The 20,399-nt window shown below is 42.1% G+C and overlaps 1 protein-coding gene across 6 annotated transcripts in view; it reads left to right on the forward strand.

Moving 5' to 3' along the window:
• usp8 (ubiquitin specific peptidase 8) overlaps positions 1-20,399 on the forward strand; it is a 55,246-nt gene that overhangs the window by 17,430 nt on the left and 17,417 nt on the right. For all 6 annotated transcript variants that reach the window (XM_078530179.1, XM_078530176.1, XM_078530178.1 and 3 more), the window contains exons 4-10: positions 11,906-11,991; positions 13,319-13,481; positions 13,800-13,848; positions 16,233-16,401; positions 16,553-16,715; positions 17,115-17,259; positions 19,108-19,319. In XM_078530179.1, the coding sequence (XP_078386305.1) occupies positions 11,906-11,991; positions 13,319-13,481; positions 13,800-13,848; positions 16,233-16,401; positions 16,553-16,715; positions 17,115-17,259; positions 19,108-19,319 (987 nt within the window). The remainder of the gene's footprint in view (positions 1-11,905; positions 11,992-13,318; positions 13,482-13,799; positions 13,849-16,232; positions 16,402-16,552; positions 16,716-17,114; positions 17,260-19,107; positions 19,320-20,399) is intronic.

Raw genomic sequence — 20,399 nt, forward strand, 5'->3', positions numbered from 1 at the left:
GCCATGGACTCGTCAAACAGTTGTACTCTGCCTATATGAACTGCAAAAACATCTGACAGTAGATTCTGGGGTTTGTCCCAAATTGGCTGGTGCATCTTGTATTTTTGAAGTGTAGTTAAAGCACTTTGGAAGCTCCCCACCCCTTTTCTCAGCACAACCCAGGACACTTCATACAAGGAAGTTTTAAAGGTTAATGTGCAGTCACGTTAGCAAGTAATGGTAGCCTATTTAATCTCAGCACAATCTCGCAAAACAGCAAATGAATTGAATGATTAGTTAACCTACTTTTGCTGGTATTTGAGGGGTGAATTTGCTCAAGAGAAAGGTAAAATTTCCCTGTTCATTGAATTGTGTTGTGGGATCTTTCTTTCACCTCAACAGATAAGACACCAAATACATCAAAAACAACATCCTTGTGATGGTGCATTTATTGCATTGACACCTAGATTATTTGCTGAAGTCCTAGAGTGGAGATCTGAAGACAGTGTTACTATATGAGCCAAATTGACCTTTGTTATAAGGTGAAACAAAAACAAAAAAATGCTGGAAATGCTCAGCAGGTCAGGCAGCATCTGTGGGGAAAGAGACGCAGTTATTGTTTCAGATCAAAATTACCTTTCATCAGAACTGAAGGAAGGTAGAAATGTAAGCGTTTTTAAGACAGTGGAAGGGCAGTGGGGGATAAGGAAGAACAAAAGGGAAGCTCTGTGATAGGGTGAAGGACAGGCGAGTTTAAATAACAAAAGATTTCATGATGCAGCCAAAGGGAGTGATTGTGGATATAGTAAAGAAACAAGTGTCCAGATCAGGTGTGAATGCTTACATAGCAACCATCTGAAAGCAACATGAAGGGATAAAGAAAGAAACAAGACCACACCAAGCCAGTAAAACAAAAGCAAAAAAGTAGAACAAAATGAAGGTAGAGATTATAATCTAAAATTGTTGAACTCGGTGTTAAATCCAGAAGGCTATAGAGTGCCGAGTGAAAATAGGAGGAACTGTTCCTTAAGCTTTTGCTATAAGGTGGTTGCATTTTTAAAGCTGGGTGCTGATATACAATGGAACTTTTTCATTCATTCTTGGGGTGTTGATATTTCTGGGAAGGGTGTAATTTATTTTCTGTGCCCAGTTGCCCTGAACTGCGGGACTTGCTGGCCTAGTTCAGAGGACAAAGTGTCCACCACGTTGGTGTGGGACTGGAATTATATGTAGGCCAGACTGGGTAAGCATGATAGCATCCCTAAAAGAAATGAGTGAACCAGGTGTGTTCTTGCAATGGTCTGACAGGTTCGTGGTCACTTACTGATGCTAATTGTTTTCAATTTCCGGATTTTTGAAACTGAATTCAAATTCTCAGACTCATTCTCTGGATTACTTGTCCAGTTATTTGGCCACTGTATTACTGAAGGCCAAATCATTAGACTATAGATCAAATTACTCTTCACAGAATCTTTACAGTGCAGAAGGAGGCCATTTGGCCTATCGAGTCTGCACTGGCTCTCTGAAAAATGCCTTCTCCCCTGCCTTACCCCCGTAACCTTTCACATTCTTTGCAGATAGAAATTCAATCCCCTTTTGAATGCCTCAATTGAACCTGCCTCCACCACCCTCTCAAAGTTTGTTCCAGACTTCAACCACTCTCTGGGTGAAAAGAATTTCCTCATCATTTTTAGGTATGCCTGGTGCTGCTCCTGGCATGCCCTCCTGCACTCTTCGTTAAACCAGGGTTGATCCCCTAGCTTGATGGTAATAGTAGAGTGGGGGATATGCCAGGCCATGAGGTTCCAGATTGTTGTGTACAATTCTGCTGCTGCTGATGGCCCACAACGTCTCATGGATGCCCAGTCTTGAGTTGCTAGATCTGTTCAAAATCTATCCCGTTTAACACAGTGGTAGTGCCACACAACACGATGGCGAGTATCCTCAATGTGAAGACGGGTCTTCGTCTCCACAACAACTGTGCAGTCGTCATTCCTACCCATACTGGCATGGACCGATGCATCTGTGACAGGCAGGTTGGTGAGGATGAGGTGAACTATGTTTTTCCTTGTTGTTGGTTCCCTCACCATCTGCCGCAGTCCCAGCAGCTAAGTCATTTAGGACTCGGTCAGCTCAGTCAGTAGTGGTGCTGCCGAGCCGCCCTTGATGATGGGCATTGAAGTTCCCCACCCAGAGTACATTCTGCGCCCTTCCCTCCCTTGGTGCGTCCTCCAAGTGGTGTTCAACGTGGAGGAAGCACAGATTCATCAGGTTAGGGAGGGTGGTATGTGGTAATCAGCAGGAGGTTTCCTTGCCCATGTTTGACCTGATGCCATGAGACTTCATGGGGTCCGGAGTCAATGTTGAGGACTCCCAGGGCAACTCCCTCCTGACTGTATATCAATGTGCTGCCACTTCTGCTGGGTCTGTCCTGCCAGTGGGCCAGGACATACCCAGGGATGGTGGTGATGGTGTCTGGGACATGATCTATAAGCTATGATTCCATGAGGATGACTCTCAGGCTGTTGCTTGACTGGTCTGTGAGATAGCGCTCCCAATTTTGGCACTGGCCCCAGTTAGTGAGGAGGACTTTGCAGGGTCGACAGGACTGAGCTTGCCATTGTCGTTTCCAGTGCCTAGGTCAATGCCGGGTGGTCCGTCCAGTTTCATTCCTTTTTTGTGACTTTGTAGCGGTTTGATACAACTGAGTGGCTTGCTAGGCTTTTTCAGAGGGCAGTTAAGAATCAGCCACATTGCTGGAGTCACATGTAGGCCAGACCAAATAAGGATGATAGATTTCCTTCCCTAAAGGACATTAGTGAACCAGATGGGTTTTTCCAACAATGAACAATGGTTTCATGGTCATCATCAGACTTTTAATTGCAGATTTTTACTGAATTCAAATTCCACCCTCTGCCATGGTGGGATTCAAATCCGGGTCCCTAGAGCATTACTCTGGGTCTTTGGATTACTAATCCAGCAACAATACCACTATGTCATCATCTCCCCCTTGTTAAACATGATTTTCCATTAATGAATCCACACTGGCTTTCCTTAACCATCCTGCACTTGTCTAAGCGACTGTTGATTTTTCCCCCAACTATAGTTTTCAGAAGTTTCCCTACCACTGAAGTCAAGCCGACTGGTCTGTAGTTGCTGGCTTTATCCTTGCATCCAATTTTGAACAAGGGTGCAACATTCACAATTCTCCAGTCCTCTGGCACCACTGCTTTAGCTAAGGGAGACTGGAAGATTATCAGTAGTGCCTCTGCAATTTCCACTCTCACTCCCCTCAGTAACCTTGGATTCATCTCATCCGGTCCTGATACCTTATCTATTTTAAATAAAGAGAGCCTTTCTTAAACCACCTTCCCCCTCCTCCTCAGTTGTAAACTCATCTAGTGTACCAGTTACCTCCTCTCTCACCTCAGCCTGGGTAGCATCTTCTTCCTTTGTAAAGTACTCGTTTAATATCTCCGCTATTTCTCCTGCCTCCATGTGCAAGTCCCCTTGTTATCCCTAATCGGCCCTACTCTTTCTTTGACCACCCTTTTATTATTTATATGCTTATAGAAGACCTTAGGATTCCATTTTATATTAGCTGACAGTCGCTTTTCATCTTCACCTCTGTCTCTCCAGTCATCCAAGATGCTCTGGATTTATTTGTTCTTAAAGACAAGGTCCTGCTTGTCATTATTCATGATGAAACTCCTATTAAGAAAATTGCAGTCTGTGCAATTTTAAAACGTTACATCGCAAGTATCACGTTAGTGTCTTCAAATTCTCTTTTGTTTGAGGATTTTTTTTCCTCTGGTATTAAATGGGACATGCTGGAAATGGACTTAAAACAGAGGGTCATTCTGAGTTAACTTGCTGGAGCCATTGAGTGGATGATGGTTATGCATCACTTCAACAAGAGGTTCTGTAGAGTCAATAACGGTGTTTCCCAATCTTGATCAGATGGAGGTGGTATTGTTCAGTATCTGCTGGGTGCTGGTAGGCACTCAATTGGCCTTCTCACAAAGGATGGAGTCAATCTGCTAATCTTGGGGGTTGCACAGCTTTCTAAGCTTGAGGCCTAGTTAATTAATTAATAACCTCCTACAACCCTCAGATATCTGCACTACACCAATTCTGGCTTCTTGTGCATCCTGATTCTTAATCACTGCAACATTGGCAGCACTGTCTTCTGTTAATTCGGCCCTAAGCTCTGGAATACCCTCTTGAAAAATATTCACCTTGCTCTTTTCTTCGAAGACATTCTTAAACCCTACTTTTTTGGCCAAGGTATTGGTCACCTATGCTAATAACTTTGTGTTGAACCACATAAGATTTGTGATTTACACTCTAGCGAAGCATCTACAGACCTTTTAATTTGTTAAAAATGCTATATAAATGAAAAGCAAGTTGTTGTTTAAACTATTCCAAATTTGACTGAAAATTATTACAAATCTTGCCTTAAGCCCGACAGTGTGAAATAAAACATTCTAAGTTTGCAAACCTTTTTCAAGTTGGGATTTATTGAGCAATTACTACTTGGAGTCACTTTTAGGTTGTAAGGTTGCAGGAGGGGATGGGGTGGGTAATGGGGTGGTGAAGGAAAGGTATTTTTGCTGCTTATGCCCTAAGCCTGCTTGTGTTGTTGGAAAAGGAGCAAAGTGCTGGCAGCAGTTGCTTGGCAGACTTTGTATACAGGCACACACACTTGATAATGTAAAAGAATAAAAGCAAATGCAGAAATCTGAACTAAATACATAAAATGCTAGGCATGCACATCAGAGCTAATCATAAAAGCAAAATACTGCAGATGCTGGAAATCTGAAACAAAAATAAAAATAGCTGGAAAAACTCAGCAGGTCTGACGGCATCTGCGGATTAGCTTCAGAGCTAATCATCTCAAACAGGTTAATGTTTCAAGTGTGATTGTTCATCAGAGTTATGGCAGGCTGGAAAAGCCCCCTCATGACAGACAAAACTGGAATAGAAAGGAGAGCAACAGGCCGTTTAGGTGTTCAGCCACGTTACTACTTTGACGAATGCACTGCTCTTCACGCATGACCTGCACTTGTTTTCTCCACCTTGTTTCGGTCAACCTAACAACAGGTTTTGACAAACTGGTTCTACCAGTTCTGATAGGTCATAATCAAAGTGACTTGTCTTTCTCCTTTAGACACTGATCTGCAGTGTATTTGCAGCATTTAGGTGTTTGTTTGTAAATGCTGCTGGCTGCAACCATTCTTGCTCAAGGCTGCAAAGCAGTTAACCTCAAAAGGTGGTAAGTTATGGATTATTACCTGAGCTACATGCAAATTGGCATAGGGCAAATAAGATTAGAGAAATGAATGTGTAACTCAAAGACTGGTATGGGAGAAGTGGGTTCTGGTTCATGGGGCACTGGCACCAGTTCTGGGGAACGTGGAGGCTCTACAGTTGGCATGGTCTACACCGGAACAGTGTTGGGGCTGGTGTCCTAGCGAGCCGCATAACTAGGGAAGTAGAGAGGATCTTAAACTAAATAGTGGGGGCAAGGGATCAATTTTGAGAAGATGTGGCCAACCAACCAAGACGAGTACAAGAGCTAGCTAGAAATATTAAGATAAAAGCAAAACACTGTTGATGCTGGAAATCTGAAACAAAAACAAAAAATGCTGGAAAAACTCAGGTCTAGTAGCATCTGTGGAGAGAGAAAAACAAGTTAACGTTTTGAGTCCTTATGACACTTCTTCAGAGCTGAAGAGAAGTGGAAATGTGATTAAATTTATACTGTTTAAGGGGTGGGGCAGGTGGAGCTGGATAGAAGGCCAGCAATAGGTGGGGACAAAGGAGGGACAAATTGACACACATGTCATGAACTAAAGGACAAAGGGATTGTTAATGGTAGTGGTTAGTGCTTAAAAAAAAGTGCTGATAGTGGCGTATAGGTAATAAAACACAATGTGATTATAGCAAAATAAGGGTAGCATTGTGTGAAAGAACAACATGGAGCAAATGACAGATGACCCTGTAAGAGATGGGGTGGTGGTGGGGAAAAAAATGGATAGAAAATGGGATAAAAAAGGGGATAAAACTACGAATAAATGAATAAAAATAAAACAAGTGGATAAAAAGTAAACATGAGTGTAGAAGAAAGGGGATAAAAAGGGGGTGAGGATGGAGGAGAGAGTTCATGATCTGAAGTTGTTGAATTCTCAATGTTAAGTCCAGAAGGCTGTCTAATTGGAAGATGAGGTGCTGTTCCTCCAGTTTGCGTTGGGCTTCACTGGAACGTTGCAGCAGGCCAAGGACGGACATGTGGGCATGAGAACAGGGTGGAGTGTTGAAATGGCAAGCGACAGGGAGGTCTGGGTCATGCTTGCTGACAGACCAGAGGTGTTCCACAAAGCGGTCACCCAGTCTGCGTTTGGTCTCCCCGATGTAGAGGAGACCACATTGGGAGCAGCAAAGACGCATAGTAAGAGTTTCTATCGTTATTTAAATAAGAGAAGAGTTAACTAAGTGAGTGTTGGTGCTACAGAAAATAAGCCTGGGGAATTAATAATGGAAAGTAAGGAGGTGGCAGATGAATTGAACAGGTATCTTGCATTGGTCTTCACTACAGAGGATACAAATAACATCCTAAAAATAGCTGTAGATCAGGAAATGGAAGGGAGGGAGAAACATAGGAAACCAGCGAAGTGGTATTGAGCAAATTGTTGGAGCTGCAGGCTGACAAATTCCCAAATCCTGATGGACTTCATCCTAGGTTCTTGAAAGAAGTGGCTGGTGAGATAGTTGATGCATTGGTTTTAATTTTCCAAAATTCCCTAGATTCAGGGAAGGTGCCAAAAAGGGAGGGAGACAGAAATCAGGAAACTGTAGGCCAGTTAGCTTAACACCTGTCGTAGGGAAAAGGTTAGAAGCTATTATTAAAGATGTTCTAGCAGGGAACTTCGAAAAACTCAAGGCAATCAGGCAGAGTCAACATGATTTTGTGAAAGGGAAGTCATGTTTAACCAATTTTTTGGAGTTCTTTGAAAGATTAACATGTGCTGTTGGTAAAAGGAAACCAGTGGATATGCTGTACTTAGAAGGCGTTTGATAAGGTGCCACACCAAAGATTATTGAGGAAAATAAAAGCTCGTGGTGTAGGAGGTAACATAATGGCATGGATAGAAGATTGGCTAGCTAACAGGAAACAGTTGACTTAAGATGGTCTTTTTCTGGTTGGCAGGATGTAACAAATGGTGTGCCACAGGGATCAGCGCTGGGGCCTCAACTTTTTACAATTTAGTTAAATGACTTGGATGAAGGGACAAGAGGATATGGTTGCTAAGTTTGCTAACTAGAGGCAGGAAAGAAAGAAAGACCATAAGATGTAGAAGCAGAGGTAGGCCATTCGGCCCATTGAGTCTGCTCTACCATTCAATGAGATCATGGCTGACCTGATCTGATAACCCTCAACTCCACTTTCCTGCCTTTTCCCCATAACCCTTGATTCCCTTACTGATTAAAGATCTGTCTATCTCAGCCTTGAACATACTTCACAACCTAGCCACCACAGCCCTCTGTGGTAAAGAATCCACGGATTGACTACCCTCTGAGAGAAGAAATTCCTCTTCATCTCTGTTTTAAAATGGGCGACCCCTTACTCTGAGATTATGCCCTCCGGCCCTAGACTCTCCCACAAGGGGAAACAACCTCTCAGCATCTACCCTGTCAAGCCCCCTGTGAATCTTTTATATGTTTCAATAAGGCTGCACCTCATTCTTCTAAACTCCAACAAGTACAGGCCCAACCTACTCAACCTCTGCTCATAGAAAATCCATCCATCTCTGGAATCAACCTAGTGAACCTTCTCTGGACTGCCTCAAATGCCAGTATATCCTTAGATAAGGGGACCAAAACTGTTCACAGTACTCCAGGTGTGGTCTAACTAGCGCCTTGTATAGTTTTAGAAAGGCATCCTTATTTTTATACTCCATTCCCTTTGACATAAAGGCCAACGTTCCATTTGCCTTGCCTATTACCTGCTGAATTTATATGCTAGTTTTTTGTGATTCATGCACGAGGACCCCCAAATCCCTCTCTGCTGCAGCTTTCTTCAGTCTTTCTCCATTTAAGCAATATTCAGCTCCTCTATTCTTGCTGCCAAAGTGCATAACCTCACATTTTCACACATTATCTTCCATCTGCCACATTTTTACCCACTCACTTAACCTGTCTATATCTCTCTGTAGACTCTGTGTCATCCTCACCACTTGCCTTCCCACCTATTTGTGTGTCATCTGCAAATTTGGCGATAGTACATTCATTTCCCTCACCCAAGTCATTAATATATATTGTAAATAATTGTGGCCCCAGAACTGACTCCTGTGGCACTCCACTAGTTACAGGTTATCATTCTGAAAATGCCCCCCTTATCCCAACTTCTTTTAGTTAGCCAGTCCCTCTATCCATGCTAATGTACTGCCCCCAACACCATGGGCTCTTTTATTAAGTAACCTTACGTGCGGTACCTTATCAAATGCCTTTTTGGAAATCCAAATGTATTACATCTATTGGTTCCCCTTTATCTATCCTACTTGTTACCTCCTCAAAGAATTCTAATAAATTTGTCGGGTATAATTTCCCTTCATGAAGCCATGCTGACTCTGCTTGAGTATATTATGCATTTCTAAATGTTCTGCCATTGCATTTTTTATAATAGACTGTAACATTTTCCCAATGACAGATGTTAAGCTAATTGGCCAATAGTTACCTGTTTTTTGTTTCCCTCCCTTTTTGAATAAGGGTGTCATATTGGCAGTTTTCCAATCCACTGGGACTTTTCCAGAATCTAAGGATTTTTGGAATATTATTACCAGTGCATCCATTATCTCTGCAGCTATTTCCTTTAATATCCTAGATGCAACCCATCAGGTCTAGGTGACTTATCGGTCTTTAGCCCCATTAATTTCCCTAGTACTTTTTCTCTAGTGATAGTTATTGTATTTGTTTCCTCCCCCCGTTTTGCACCATGATTATTTAGTATTTTTGGAATGCTATCAGTACCTTCTGCCGTGAAGACTGATGCATAGTACTTATTCAACTCCTCTGCCATTTCCTGGTTCCCCATTTTTATTTCCTCCCTCATTATTTTCTTGGTCATCTTCTGTTGGTTTTTAAAGCTTTCCCAATCCTCTGGCTTACCACTAATCTTTGCCACATTTTCTGTTTTTTCTTTCACTTTGATACTATCCTTAACTTCCCTAATTAACCATGGTTGGTTTATCCCTTTCCTGAAATCCTTCTTCCTCACTGGGATATAATTTTGTTGCGAGTCATGACCTATTCTCTTAAATGTCTGCCATTGTTCATTAACTGTCTTTTCTGCTAAACTTCTTTCCTAGTCCATTCCAGCCAACTCTGCCCTCATTCCTTTGTAATTATCCTTATTTAAGTTTAGCACAGTTGTTTCCGACCCAAGTTTCTCACTCTCAAACTGAATGCTAAATTCTACCATGTTATGGTCACTGTTTCCTAGGGGACCTTTTACTCAGATCATTTACCTGCCTCATAACACATTACCGGATCCAAAATAGCCTGAGATCCCTGGTTGGATCCACAACATATGGTTCTAGGAAACAGTCCCAAATACACTCTGAATTCTTGCTCGTGGCTACCTCTGCTAATTTGATTTTCCCAATCTACATGAAGATTAAAGTCACCCATGATTGATATACTGCCTTTTTTACATCCCCTCATTATCTCCTAATTTATTGTCGGTCCTACAGCATAGCTACTGTTAGGGGCCCATAGACTACTCCCACCAATGTCGTCTTCCCCTTGTTATTTCTTACCTCCACCCATTTGGATTCCACATCTTCCAATCCAAGATCATTTCTTGCTATCGTACTTATTCCATCTCGCACTAACAAAGCTATCCACCACCCTTTCCTTCCTGCCTGTCCTTTCGAAAAGTCACATACCCCTGAATATTTAGTTCCCAGCTTTGATCTCCTTGTAACCATGTCTCCCTAATGGCTATAAGATCATACCCATTAACCTCTATTTGTGCCGTTAATTCATTTATTTTGTTCTGAATACTACGCGCATTTAAGTAAAGAGCCATTCATTTTGCCTTTTTACCATTTTCCCTCCTATGACCCTATTTGCTGCTTTTTTTATGTTTGTACACTCTGCCCCTTCCTGTCACACACTGGATATCATTGCCTAAGTAGCTGCCCTGCAATGCCGCCATATCCTTTTGCTTTGTAAGCCTACTTAAGGCTTATCCCCTCTCCAGAACCCTCTCCCCGTGCCCCCCCCATTTAGTTTAAAGCTCTCTCTAGTGGTGAAGAGGACATGAGGCTACAAAGGGACATAGGTTAAGTGAGTGGGCAAAGATCTGGCAAATGGAATATAATGTGGGAAAATGTGAAATTGTCCATTTTGGCAGGAAGAATAAAAAATAAGCATATTATCTAAATTGAGAGAGATTGCAGAGCTCTGAGATTGAGGGATCTGGGTGCCCTAGCGCATGAATCGCAAAAGGTTAGTATGCAGGTACAGCAAGTAATTTGGAAAGCTAATAAAATGTTATCATTCATTGTGAGGGGAATTGATTACAAAAGCAGGGAGGTTATGCGTCGGTTGTACAGGGCATTGGTGAGACCACATCTGGAGTACTGTGTACAATATTGGTCGCCTTATGTAAGGAAAGATGTAAATGTGTTAGAAGCAGTTCAGAGAAGGTTTACGTACATAATTCATTGAAGGTGGCAGGGCATGTTGAGAGAACAGTTAATAAAGCATATGGTATCCTATGTTTTATTAATGGGATTATTGAGTACAAGAGTAAGGAGGTCATCTTAAACTTGTATAAGACACTAGTTAGGCCTTACCTGGAGTACTGCATCCAGTTCTGGGTGCCATACTTGAGGAAGGGTGTGAAGGCATTGGAGAGAGTACAGAGGAGATTCACAAGAATGATTTCAGGGATGAAGAACTGTGGCTATGAGGATAGATTGGAGAGATTGGGACAGTTTTCCTTGGAGAAAGGAAGGCTGAGAGGAGACTTGATAGAGGTATACAAGATCCTGGGGGACATGGACAGGGTAAATAGTGAGAAACTGTTCCCTCTCAAGAGTATATCAAGAACTAGAGGGCGCAGATTCAAAATAATGGGCAGAAGTAAAAGTGATGTGAGGAAAAATTTTTCACCCAGAGAGCGGTTCAAGTCTTGAACGATCTTCCTGAGAGGGTGGTGGAGGCAGGTTCAATCAAGGTATTCAAAAGGGAATTGGATTGCTATCCGAAAAAAGAGAATGTGCAAGGTTACAAGGAATAAAGCAGGGGACTGGGATTAGGTAAAATGCTCTTTCATTGCGCCCATGCAGACTCGATGGGTTGAATAGCCTTCTGCACTGTAAAGATTCTGAGACTAATACCAGGAATGGGTGGGTTGTCTGATGAGGAAAGGTTGGTCAGGCTAGGCTTGTATCTGTTGGAGTTTAGAAGAGTAAGAGGCAACTTGATTAAAATATATAAGATCCTGAGGGGTTTTGACAGGGTGAATGTGAAGAGGATGTTTCATCTTGTGGGAGAACTAGAACTAGGGGTCACTGTTTAAAAATAAGGGGGAGCTCATTTGAGGCAGAGATGAGGAGAAATTTTTTCTTTGAGGGTCGTGGGTCTTTGGAACCTTTCCTCAAAAGGCAGAGGAAATAGAGTTTTTGAAATTTTTTAAGGCAGAGCTAGATAGATCCTTGAGAAACAAGGGCGTGAAAGCGGTGGTAAACAGGAATGTGGGCTTAAGGTTACTATCATATCGGCCATGATCTTATTGACTGGCGGAGCAGACTTGAGGGGCTGAATGGCCTACTGCTCCTAATTCATATGTTCGTATGTATGTAATTGGTTAGATCTGCAGGATAAGTACATAAAAGTATAATGTCTTTTATTTCAGGACTACTACCTTTCCATGCTTGGCCCCACAAGCTTCAGAAAAGCCATAGAGGAAGCAGAAAGGCTTTCTGAAAGCCTCAAGTTAAGGTCTGTACAGTTCTGATTCCTGTAGCTTTATAGTAATCGTGACTAGAACAAAATTACCCAGTTGACTTAATGCTTGAAAGGCTCAAGCTAACTGGCATGCCAGCCTCTGGTTAAAATACCCAGGTCCTAATTGTTTTCAACCAGTTAGCAGGGCCTGCCTTCTGACACCACTCGTGCTATATTGCAGATATTTCATCCACCTTGCGTGGTATTTTGCTTTTGTTATTTGCTTTCTAGAAAGGAACCAGTTGTACTTTTTTGTATAATTGCAATCTGTATCGGTTACTTGGATGAAGGGACCGAACATATCGTGGCTAGGTTTACAGATGACACCAGGATAGTTAGGAAAGTAAATTGTCAGAAGGAGGTCTGGAGTCTGCGGAGGGATATAGATAAGTTTAAGTGAGTGGGCAAAAATTTGCAGATGATGTATAATGTGGGAAAATGTGCACTTGTCCACTTTGATAGGGAGACTAGAAAAGCGGTATACTATTTAAATGGAGAGAGATTGCAGAACTCGATACAGAGGGATCTGGGTGCCCTGGTACATGAATCGCAAAACGTTAATATGCAGGTACAGCAAGTGATTAGGAAGGCAAATGGAATGTTGTTGTTTATTACAAGGGGAATGGAATATAAAAGTAGGGAGGTATCACTGCAGCTCGACAGGGCCTTGGTGAGACCACATCTGGAGTACTGTGTACTGTTTTGGTGTCCTTATTTGACAAAAGGATATAATTGCTTTAGAAGCAGTCCAGAGAAGGTTCACTCAACTCATCCTGGGATTGAGGAGCTGATCTTCTGAAGTAAGGTTGAGCAGATTGGGCCTATACCCACGAGAGCTTAGAAGAATTAAGAGGTGATCTTATTGAAACATATAAGATAGTGAGGGGACATGGACAGGAGGATGTTTCTTTTTGTAGGGGAAACTAGAACTAAGGACACAGTTTGAGAATAAGAGGTCTTCCTTTTAAGATAGAGATGAGGAGAATTTTTTTCTCTTAGCACTATTAGTTTGTGGAATTCTTTTTCCCGGCTGGGTTATTGAATTTATTCATGGCTGAGTTTATTAGATTTTTGATGGACAAGGGAGTCAAGGGTTATGGCAGGCTGACAGGAAAGTGGAGTTGAGACCACAACCAGATCAGCCATGAATCTTATTGAATGATGGAGCAGGCTCGAATGACTTCTTAAATCATCATGTTCCTATGTACCCTTCCCTGTACAGAAACATGTCAGTGTATATACAGTTAGTATGTGTTTGGCCTTATTGTCTTTAACTGGGGAATTAATGCAAGAGTTTTAAAGTTTTTTTTTAATCTATTAGATATGAGGAAGCTGAAGTGCGTAAAAAGCTTGAAGAAAATGAAAGGCTGCAGGAAGAGAAAAGAAAACAACAGGAAGAAGCCAAAAGCAAGGGGCGTGACAACAGCTCGAAAGCAACAACCAAAAGTTCTTCAAATGTTGGCATTAAGAAAAGAAACTTAAAGGTCATTATCAAGTTGAATAATTTGCATTTGGAAATTGCCTCAAATTACAGCAACGTTTTATAGTATTCATCTTTAAATTCAGGGGTTAGTATGTCAGCACATTGCACAACTGAAGTAGATGGGTTAAGAACATTCCTTAGGTTTGGGTTCTTATTCAAAAAGGATTTGGAATCAGTACCCAACCTTCTGTGCTGCCGATGAGAAATATCTGATCAAAACATGGCACGTGTGTTTAATGAATTGCTCTTTATTTTAAATCTTTGGGAGGAATAGAGAGAGATTTAAATATTCTAAATAAAGTTTTTGTTTTATTTTTAGGAGGACTGTGAGTTAAACGACATCAAAGAAACAAATGCAGAGTGCAATGGTGAGATTTTTGTCATTTCCCCCTTCACATCAGTCCAATTCCATCTCCAGATTGCATATCAACAACAACATTCAACAGAGATGAAGTAGAGGATGCCCATTCTCTATGTGGTACTGAGAAGGGAAAAAACTGTTTGGATAGGCAGTCACCAAGGGCCATGCTGCACATTTCTTAAAGCAATAGCAGCAGCCTTGGATCCTCTCAACCCAGACATGAAATACAGGCAATTTCTTGTGACAAAGTTTTGTAACAACGTTGCTTTCTCTCTTAATGAATCATCGAATAGTTACAGCACAGAAGGAGGGCCATTCGGCCTGACTGGTCCATGCCAGCTCTGCACAACCAACCCAACTAGTTCCACTCCCCCGTCCTTTCCCCATAGACCTGCAAATTGTTTTCTCTTCAGATAATTATCCAATCTCCTTTTTGAAAGCTAGAATTTGAATCTGCCTCCTTTTATGGAATATCAGCATCACTGTCAAGGCCAGCTTTGTTGCCCATCTCTAATTGCCCTTGAGGGTCAGAAGGTGGTGGTGAGCTGCCTTCTTGAACCACTGTAGTCCATGTGGTGTAGATACACCCAGAGTGCTGTTAAGAAAGGAGTTCCAGGATTTTGACCCAGCAACAGTGAAGGAACTGTAATACAGTTCCAAATCAGGATAGTGTGTGACATGGAGGGAATCCTGCAGGTGGCAGTGTTCCCATGTATCTGCTGCTCTTGTCCTTCTAGGTGGTAGAGATCATGGGTTTGGAAGGGGAGGCATAGTGGTATTGTTACTAGACGAGTATTCCGGAGTCCCAGGGTAATGCTCTGGGGACCTGGGTTCGAATCCTGCCACGGCAGATGGTGGAATTTGAATTCAATAAAAATCTGGAATTGAAAGTCATGATGAAACCATTGTCGATTGTTGTCATTTGTTGTAAAAACCCATCTGGTTCACCTTAGGGAAAGAAACCTGCTGTCCTCAAGTGACTCCAGAACCACAGCAATGCGGTTGACTCTTAAAATGTTGAAAGCCCTCTGAATTAGGGATGGGCAATAAATGCTGGCCTACCCAGTCCACATCCCATGAACGAATAATTCGTTCAGGAGCTGGTAGTTGCTGTAGTGTGTCTTGTATTTAGGTTGGTGGAGGAAGTGAATGTTTAAATTGGTGGATAAGGTGCTGATCGAGTGGGCTGCTTTGTCCTGGATTATGTCAAGCTTCTTGAGTGTTGTTGGAACTGCACTCATCCAGGCGAGTGGAGAGTATTCCATTACTCCTGACGTATAGATGGTGGACAGGCTTTGGGGAGTCAGGAGGTGAGTTACTTACCTTAGAATTCCCAGCCTCTGATCTGCTCTTGTACTCTCAGTATTTATATGGGTAGTCCAGTTCAGTTTCTGGTCAATGGTAACACTCAGGATGTTGATAGTGGAGGATTCAGCAATGTCATTGAATATCAAGGGGAGATAGATAGATAATTTCGTTGGAGATGGTAATTTCCTGGCACTTGGTGAACATGTTGCTTGCCACTTGTCAACCCAAGCCTGATCCTAACCACTTGCTGCATAAAACCTTTCTTCTTGTAGCTGTTGGTTGTTTTGCTAATCACTTTAAATCGGTATCCTCTGCTTCTTTGCTCCCCCGACAATGGGAACAGTTTATTTACTCTGACTGGACCCCTCATGATTGTGAACAGTTCTATTAAGCGTCTTCTCAGCCTTCTCTTTAAGGAGAACAACTCCAGCTTCAATCTATCCACGTAAGTGAAGTTCCTCACTCCTGGAACCATTCCAATGAATTTTTTTTGCACTCTCTCTAAAGCCTTCACATCTTTCCTAAAGTACAGTGCCCAGAATTAGATGCACTGTTTCACTTGATACAACTTCCTTGCTTTTTTATTGTATGTCTCTGTTTATAAAAATCAGGATCCCATATGTCTTTTTAACCATTTTCTCAACCTGCTCTGCCATCTTCACAGATTTGTGCAGATATACCCCCAGGTGCCGTATTCCTGCCTTTTATTTTGTATTGCCTGTCTACCAAAATATATCACTTAGCTCCATGAAATTTAATCTGCTAGTTATCCGCTCATTCCACCAGCCTGTTTATGTCCTTTTGAAATTTACTACTGTCCTCCTCAAAGTTCACAATACTTCCAAGTTTTGTGTCACTGGTCCATTTTGAAACTGTGCCCTATACGTCCAAGTCTAGATCATCAATATAGACCAAGAAAAGCACTGATCCTTTTGGCTTCTGTATTTAATCACAAAGTAAAAGTGAATTTTTGTTTTTACAGATCTCTCCTCTCTGCTCAGCACCTCCCCTCACTTATAATTTTTGTTTGGCTGAACTATTGACTCCTTTATTTATATTATTATATTTCCTTTTGGGAAACAGATTCACCTCGGGGAACAATCACTGCAGAAAAGTTATTTGCAATGTTGCAAGATGAAAACACTGAAGTGATCATTATGGATGCACGAAGCAGCAAGGATTACCAAGAATCTCACATACGCATGGTCAGATCATGCTGTATAAGCGTGCCCGAGGAAGCTGTCAGCCCAGGGTAGGAAATCGATTACAAGTTTGAAATAGTGTTGATAACTATTAAAGTTTGGCAAGAAAATTGAAACATTTACTTTCATTTAAAGTTAAATTGTAACAAAATGTACCTCTGGGAGATGGGACCTAAATGCTGTTAAAACTCTTTCCTGCAGCATTACTGTTAACCAGATAGAGTTGAAACTTCCAGAGGAGTCAAAAGACATGTGGCGAAGGCGTCAGTTTGTTGATTACATTATTTTGTTGGATTGGTTCAGCTCAATCGACAAAGTGCAAAGGGGAACCATTCTTCAGAGCCTCAAGGATGCACTTTATAAGGTTTAGAATTCTTTTTTCTCAAATGTTCTATTGCATCTCGTCCTGTGCATGCGTCGTAACTATCCATCCAAATTTTACTTTTTCCCCTTCCAGTTCCCACAGGGAATTGATGTTCTCTATTTGATGCCTCCCCATAATGTCAGGGTGCTGTAACCCTGCCACTCGCATGCAACATTCCTCACCTGTGCCATGTGGGGAAGCAGCGAAATAATGCCAAGGGCTTCTCTTATTTTTGTTCGCTGCTCGTTTGATTGACGTGAAAATCACAGGATGAGTCACAATTTTATGGAGCTTCTAACAAAGTTGATACATGAGAAGCTTTTTGTGATGGGAGGGAAAATGCAAGATCACTTGCCAAAGAGGTACTGAATTTTCAACTTACAAATTTTTATGCTGCAGTGGGATAGCCAGATAATTCTTCGGAGTGAACCACTGGTATTGGAAGGTGGCTACGACAGCTGGCTTCTCTGCTACCCGATGTATACCACTAATGCCAAAGTGACTGCTCCAAAGGAAGAATCCCATGGAGCTGTCCAAGTGTCCTGTAAGTACTGTTTCCTAAATGTATGAGGGTCTGCTGTTTCTAAATCTTTTTTCCCCCCCTGAGTATATCTTTGAGGAGAGAGATGCAAAGCATACACAATGTAATTTTATCACAAAGTGCAGAGTGAGACGGTCCACTGCAAATATGTGGTGCATGGTTGGTAAACTTTTAAGAGGAAAACTTACTGTTCCACCTGAAGGGGAGATGGAGGAAACACAAGATAGGAACAGCTACAATTTTAGTAATTCTTTTAAAATGTTTCAAGGCATTTGTTGAGCCTTTTCAGGATGAAAGTTGTGGGATAATGTGGTAGCACAGAGTTAGAGTATCAGTGCGCAGTCACACACAATGGGGATGAATGTTAATTGTGTTTAATTTTATGTAGGTAGTGTGCATTCACTTGAGCCCCTAGACACAAACCAAAAAATGAATAGAGACAAACCCACAAATGAAGAGTCATATTGGACTCAAATGTTCACCCAGTATCTCTCTCCACAGATGCTGCCAGACCTGCTGAGTTCTTCCAGAACTTAGTTTTTATTTCTGATCTCCAGAGTCTGCAATATTTTGCTTTTATTTATATTAAAAATGTTCTTGTTCGATTAGGAGGCCTAAGCTTTCTGGAATAAAACAGACACCATCCTGCAAAAGACAGCCCCTGCTTTCTATGTTGAACAGGGCATTGTCTAGCTGAGGTTGGCATCACTTAAAGGGAAGGAAGAAGAGATGGAAGTCTCGTCTGAGCAGTTTCCCCCTAGCTTATTTACAGAGTCTATGCCCCTCCCTAAGTTGTTGAGCTAGGGGAGAGGGAATTAAAATTCGGGGAATAAATGGGGATGACTTACCCCTTAACAAGCACTCGCTTAAGAGAATATATGAAACCTACTGTAACTGAACAGAAGGAGAGACAACAAGAACAGCTCCTATGGTTTTCAGTGACCTTGTAATAGATGAAACTACATAGTCAGCAGTATCATGTGTAGATCTTTCATTGGGTGTGAAAGGGTGATTTTTGATTATGTTTGCACCTTTTCCATCTCCACTTCAGTCCTCTGCCTATGTGCCCAGCCATGTGACAGTGGATCACTCTTTCACTATTTAACAGTGAAAGACATTACAGTCCAGCCCTGCAGGAGGTGGTCACTGGATATTGATCAGAAGACTTGAATTTCCCCTAGCCAATGGCCAGAGAGACTAACCAAGCATTATAATTGCTGCTGCAACTGACATCACCCACTGAGCATTGTGGGAATCAAACTTGTGACCTTCTGACCACTGGTTTGGTGGAGCTCTACAATATGACCTTCACAAATTGTGATCGAGGGAGTGGCCCATATATTTTAATCAGCTTTTGATGAGGGGATTGCTCTATGATGAAAGACTAAATGAATTGGGTTTATATTCCCTGGAGTTTAGAAGAATGAGAGGCAATCTCATTGAAACCTACAAAATTCTGAAGAGGCACGATAGGGTGGGCACGGATTGTTTCCATTGGTCAGGGAATCTAAAACACGGGGACACAGTCTCAGGATAAGGGGCTGATTGTTTTAGGCCTGAGATGAGAAATTTCTTCACTCAAAAGGTTATGAATGTTTGGAATTCTCTACTCCAGAGGGTTGTGGATGCTCCATCGTTGAATACATTTAAGGCTAGGATAGACAGATTTTTATTCTTGCAGGGAATTAAGGGATATGGGAGTGAGCAGGAAAATGGAATTGGAAGCCCAAGATCAGCCGTGATCATATTGAATGGTGGAGCAGGCTCAGCAGGCCATATGGCCGCCTCCTGATCCTATTTCTTGTGTTCTTGAATATAGTACTGTATTTATTCATTTTTTTTTAATGACAGTGAATTTCAGTTATCCATCCTTGGAGGAACCTCCCCCACCCTCTGAAGACCTTGATGAAAAGAAGGCTTTCCAAGAATTGGAAAGTTTTAATGAAAATGCACCTGAACTGGAAGAAACTCCAAAAAATGTCAGCATAAAAACTGCACATGTGCCTAATGGTGCTGGGGTTCCAGCCATTGGGCAGCCTGTTACAGTGAAAACCATTCCACAGGTATGTGCAGTATACTGTCATGTTAGTGCAAAGTGTGCACTGTGCTCCCATATTCCTGCTTCTGTAGTTCTGCTTGCAGTGGTGTTCTTCATTCTTCCCTGCCAGTGCCCATTGCTGGTTAACTTGCTGTCGTTTTACTTTACTTCCTTCCTTGTTAGTGCCTATGTAACTGGTTTTAGTAAAATGGGACCTTGCAACATATGAAATCATTGGACTGGTGGGGAGAAGGGAAGCAGAAAACTGGCAGACTCATCTTTAACATTCAAACACCCGATTTGAGTCAGGTTTGCAAAAATATTTAACATTGGTCAATGTGAATGCTAGCGTTTGTCTAGGAACGCCAGTAGGTGACATCCTAGAATGAAGCAATTACTTCTGGTCTTCACATTTCGCACCCAAAAACTGTCATCAGCTGAGCTGAAGGAAAAGCAAGTGAAGATTTTTATTAACTCCTTATCGAGGTCTGAAAATTGAGCTCAGAATGGGAGAACCCATGTTGGCACATTATGCAACCTACCTAGTATTATTTTGGGTGTCCCATTGTTCTCTCTGGCATGTTTTTGGAAATGTTTTAATTCATTCATGGGTTGTGGGTGTCACTGGCAAGACCAGCATTTATTGCCCATCCCTAATTGTCCTTGAGAAGGTGGTGGTGAGCTGCAGTCCATCCATTGTGTATACACCCACAATGCTATTAGGAAGGGGTTTCCAAGTTTTTAACGCAGTGGTAGCGAAGGAACAGCAATATAGTTCCAGGTCATGATGTTGCATGACTTGGAGGGAAATTTAGGAGGTGGTGTTTTCCCATGCTGAGGTCACAGGTTTGGAAGGTGCTGTCGAAGGAACCTTGGCGAGTTGCTGTAATGCATCTTGTATATGGTACACACTGCTGCCGCCATGAGTTGGTGGTAGAGAGAGTGGATGTTGAAGGTGGTAGATGGGAGTGCCAATCAAGCAGGCTGCTTTGTCCTGGATAGTGCTGACCTTGAGTATTGTTGGAGCTGCACTCATCCAAGCAAGTGACAAGCATCCATCATGCTCCTGACTTGTGCCTTGTGGATGTTGGCAGACTTTGGGGAA

The sequence above is a fragment of the Cetorhinus maximus genome, chromosome 26 (assembly GCF_964194155.1).
Source record: "Cetorhinus maximus chromosome 26, sCetMax3.hap1.1, whole genome shotgun sequence".
NCBI lineage: Eukaryota > Metazoa > Chordata > Chondrichthyes > Lamniformes > Cetorhinidae > Cetorhinus > Cetorhinus maximus.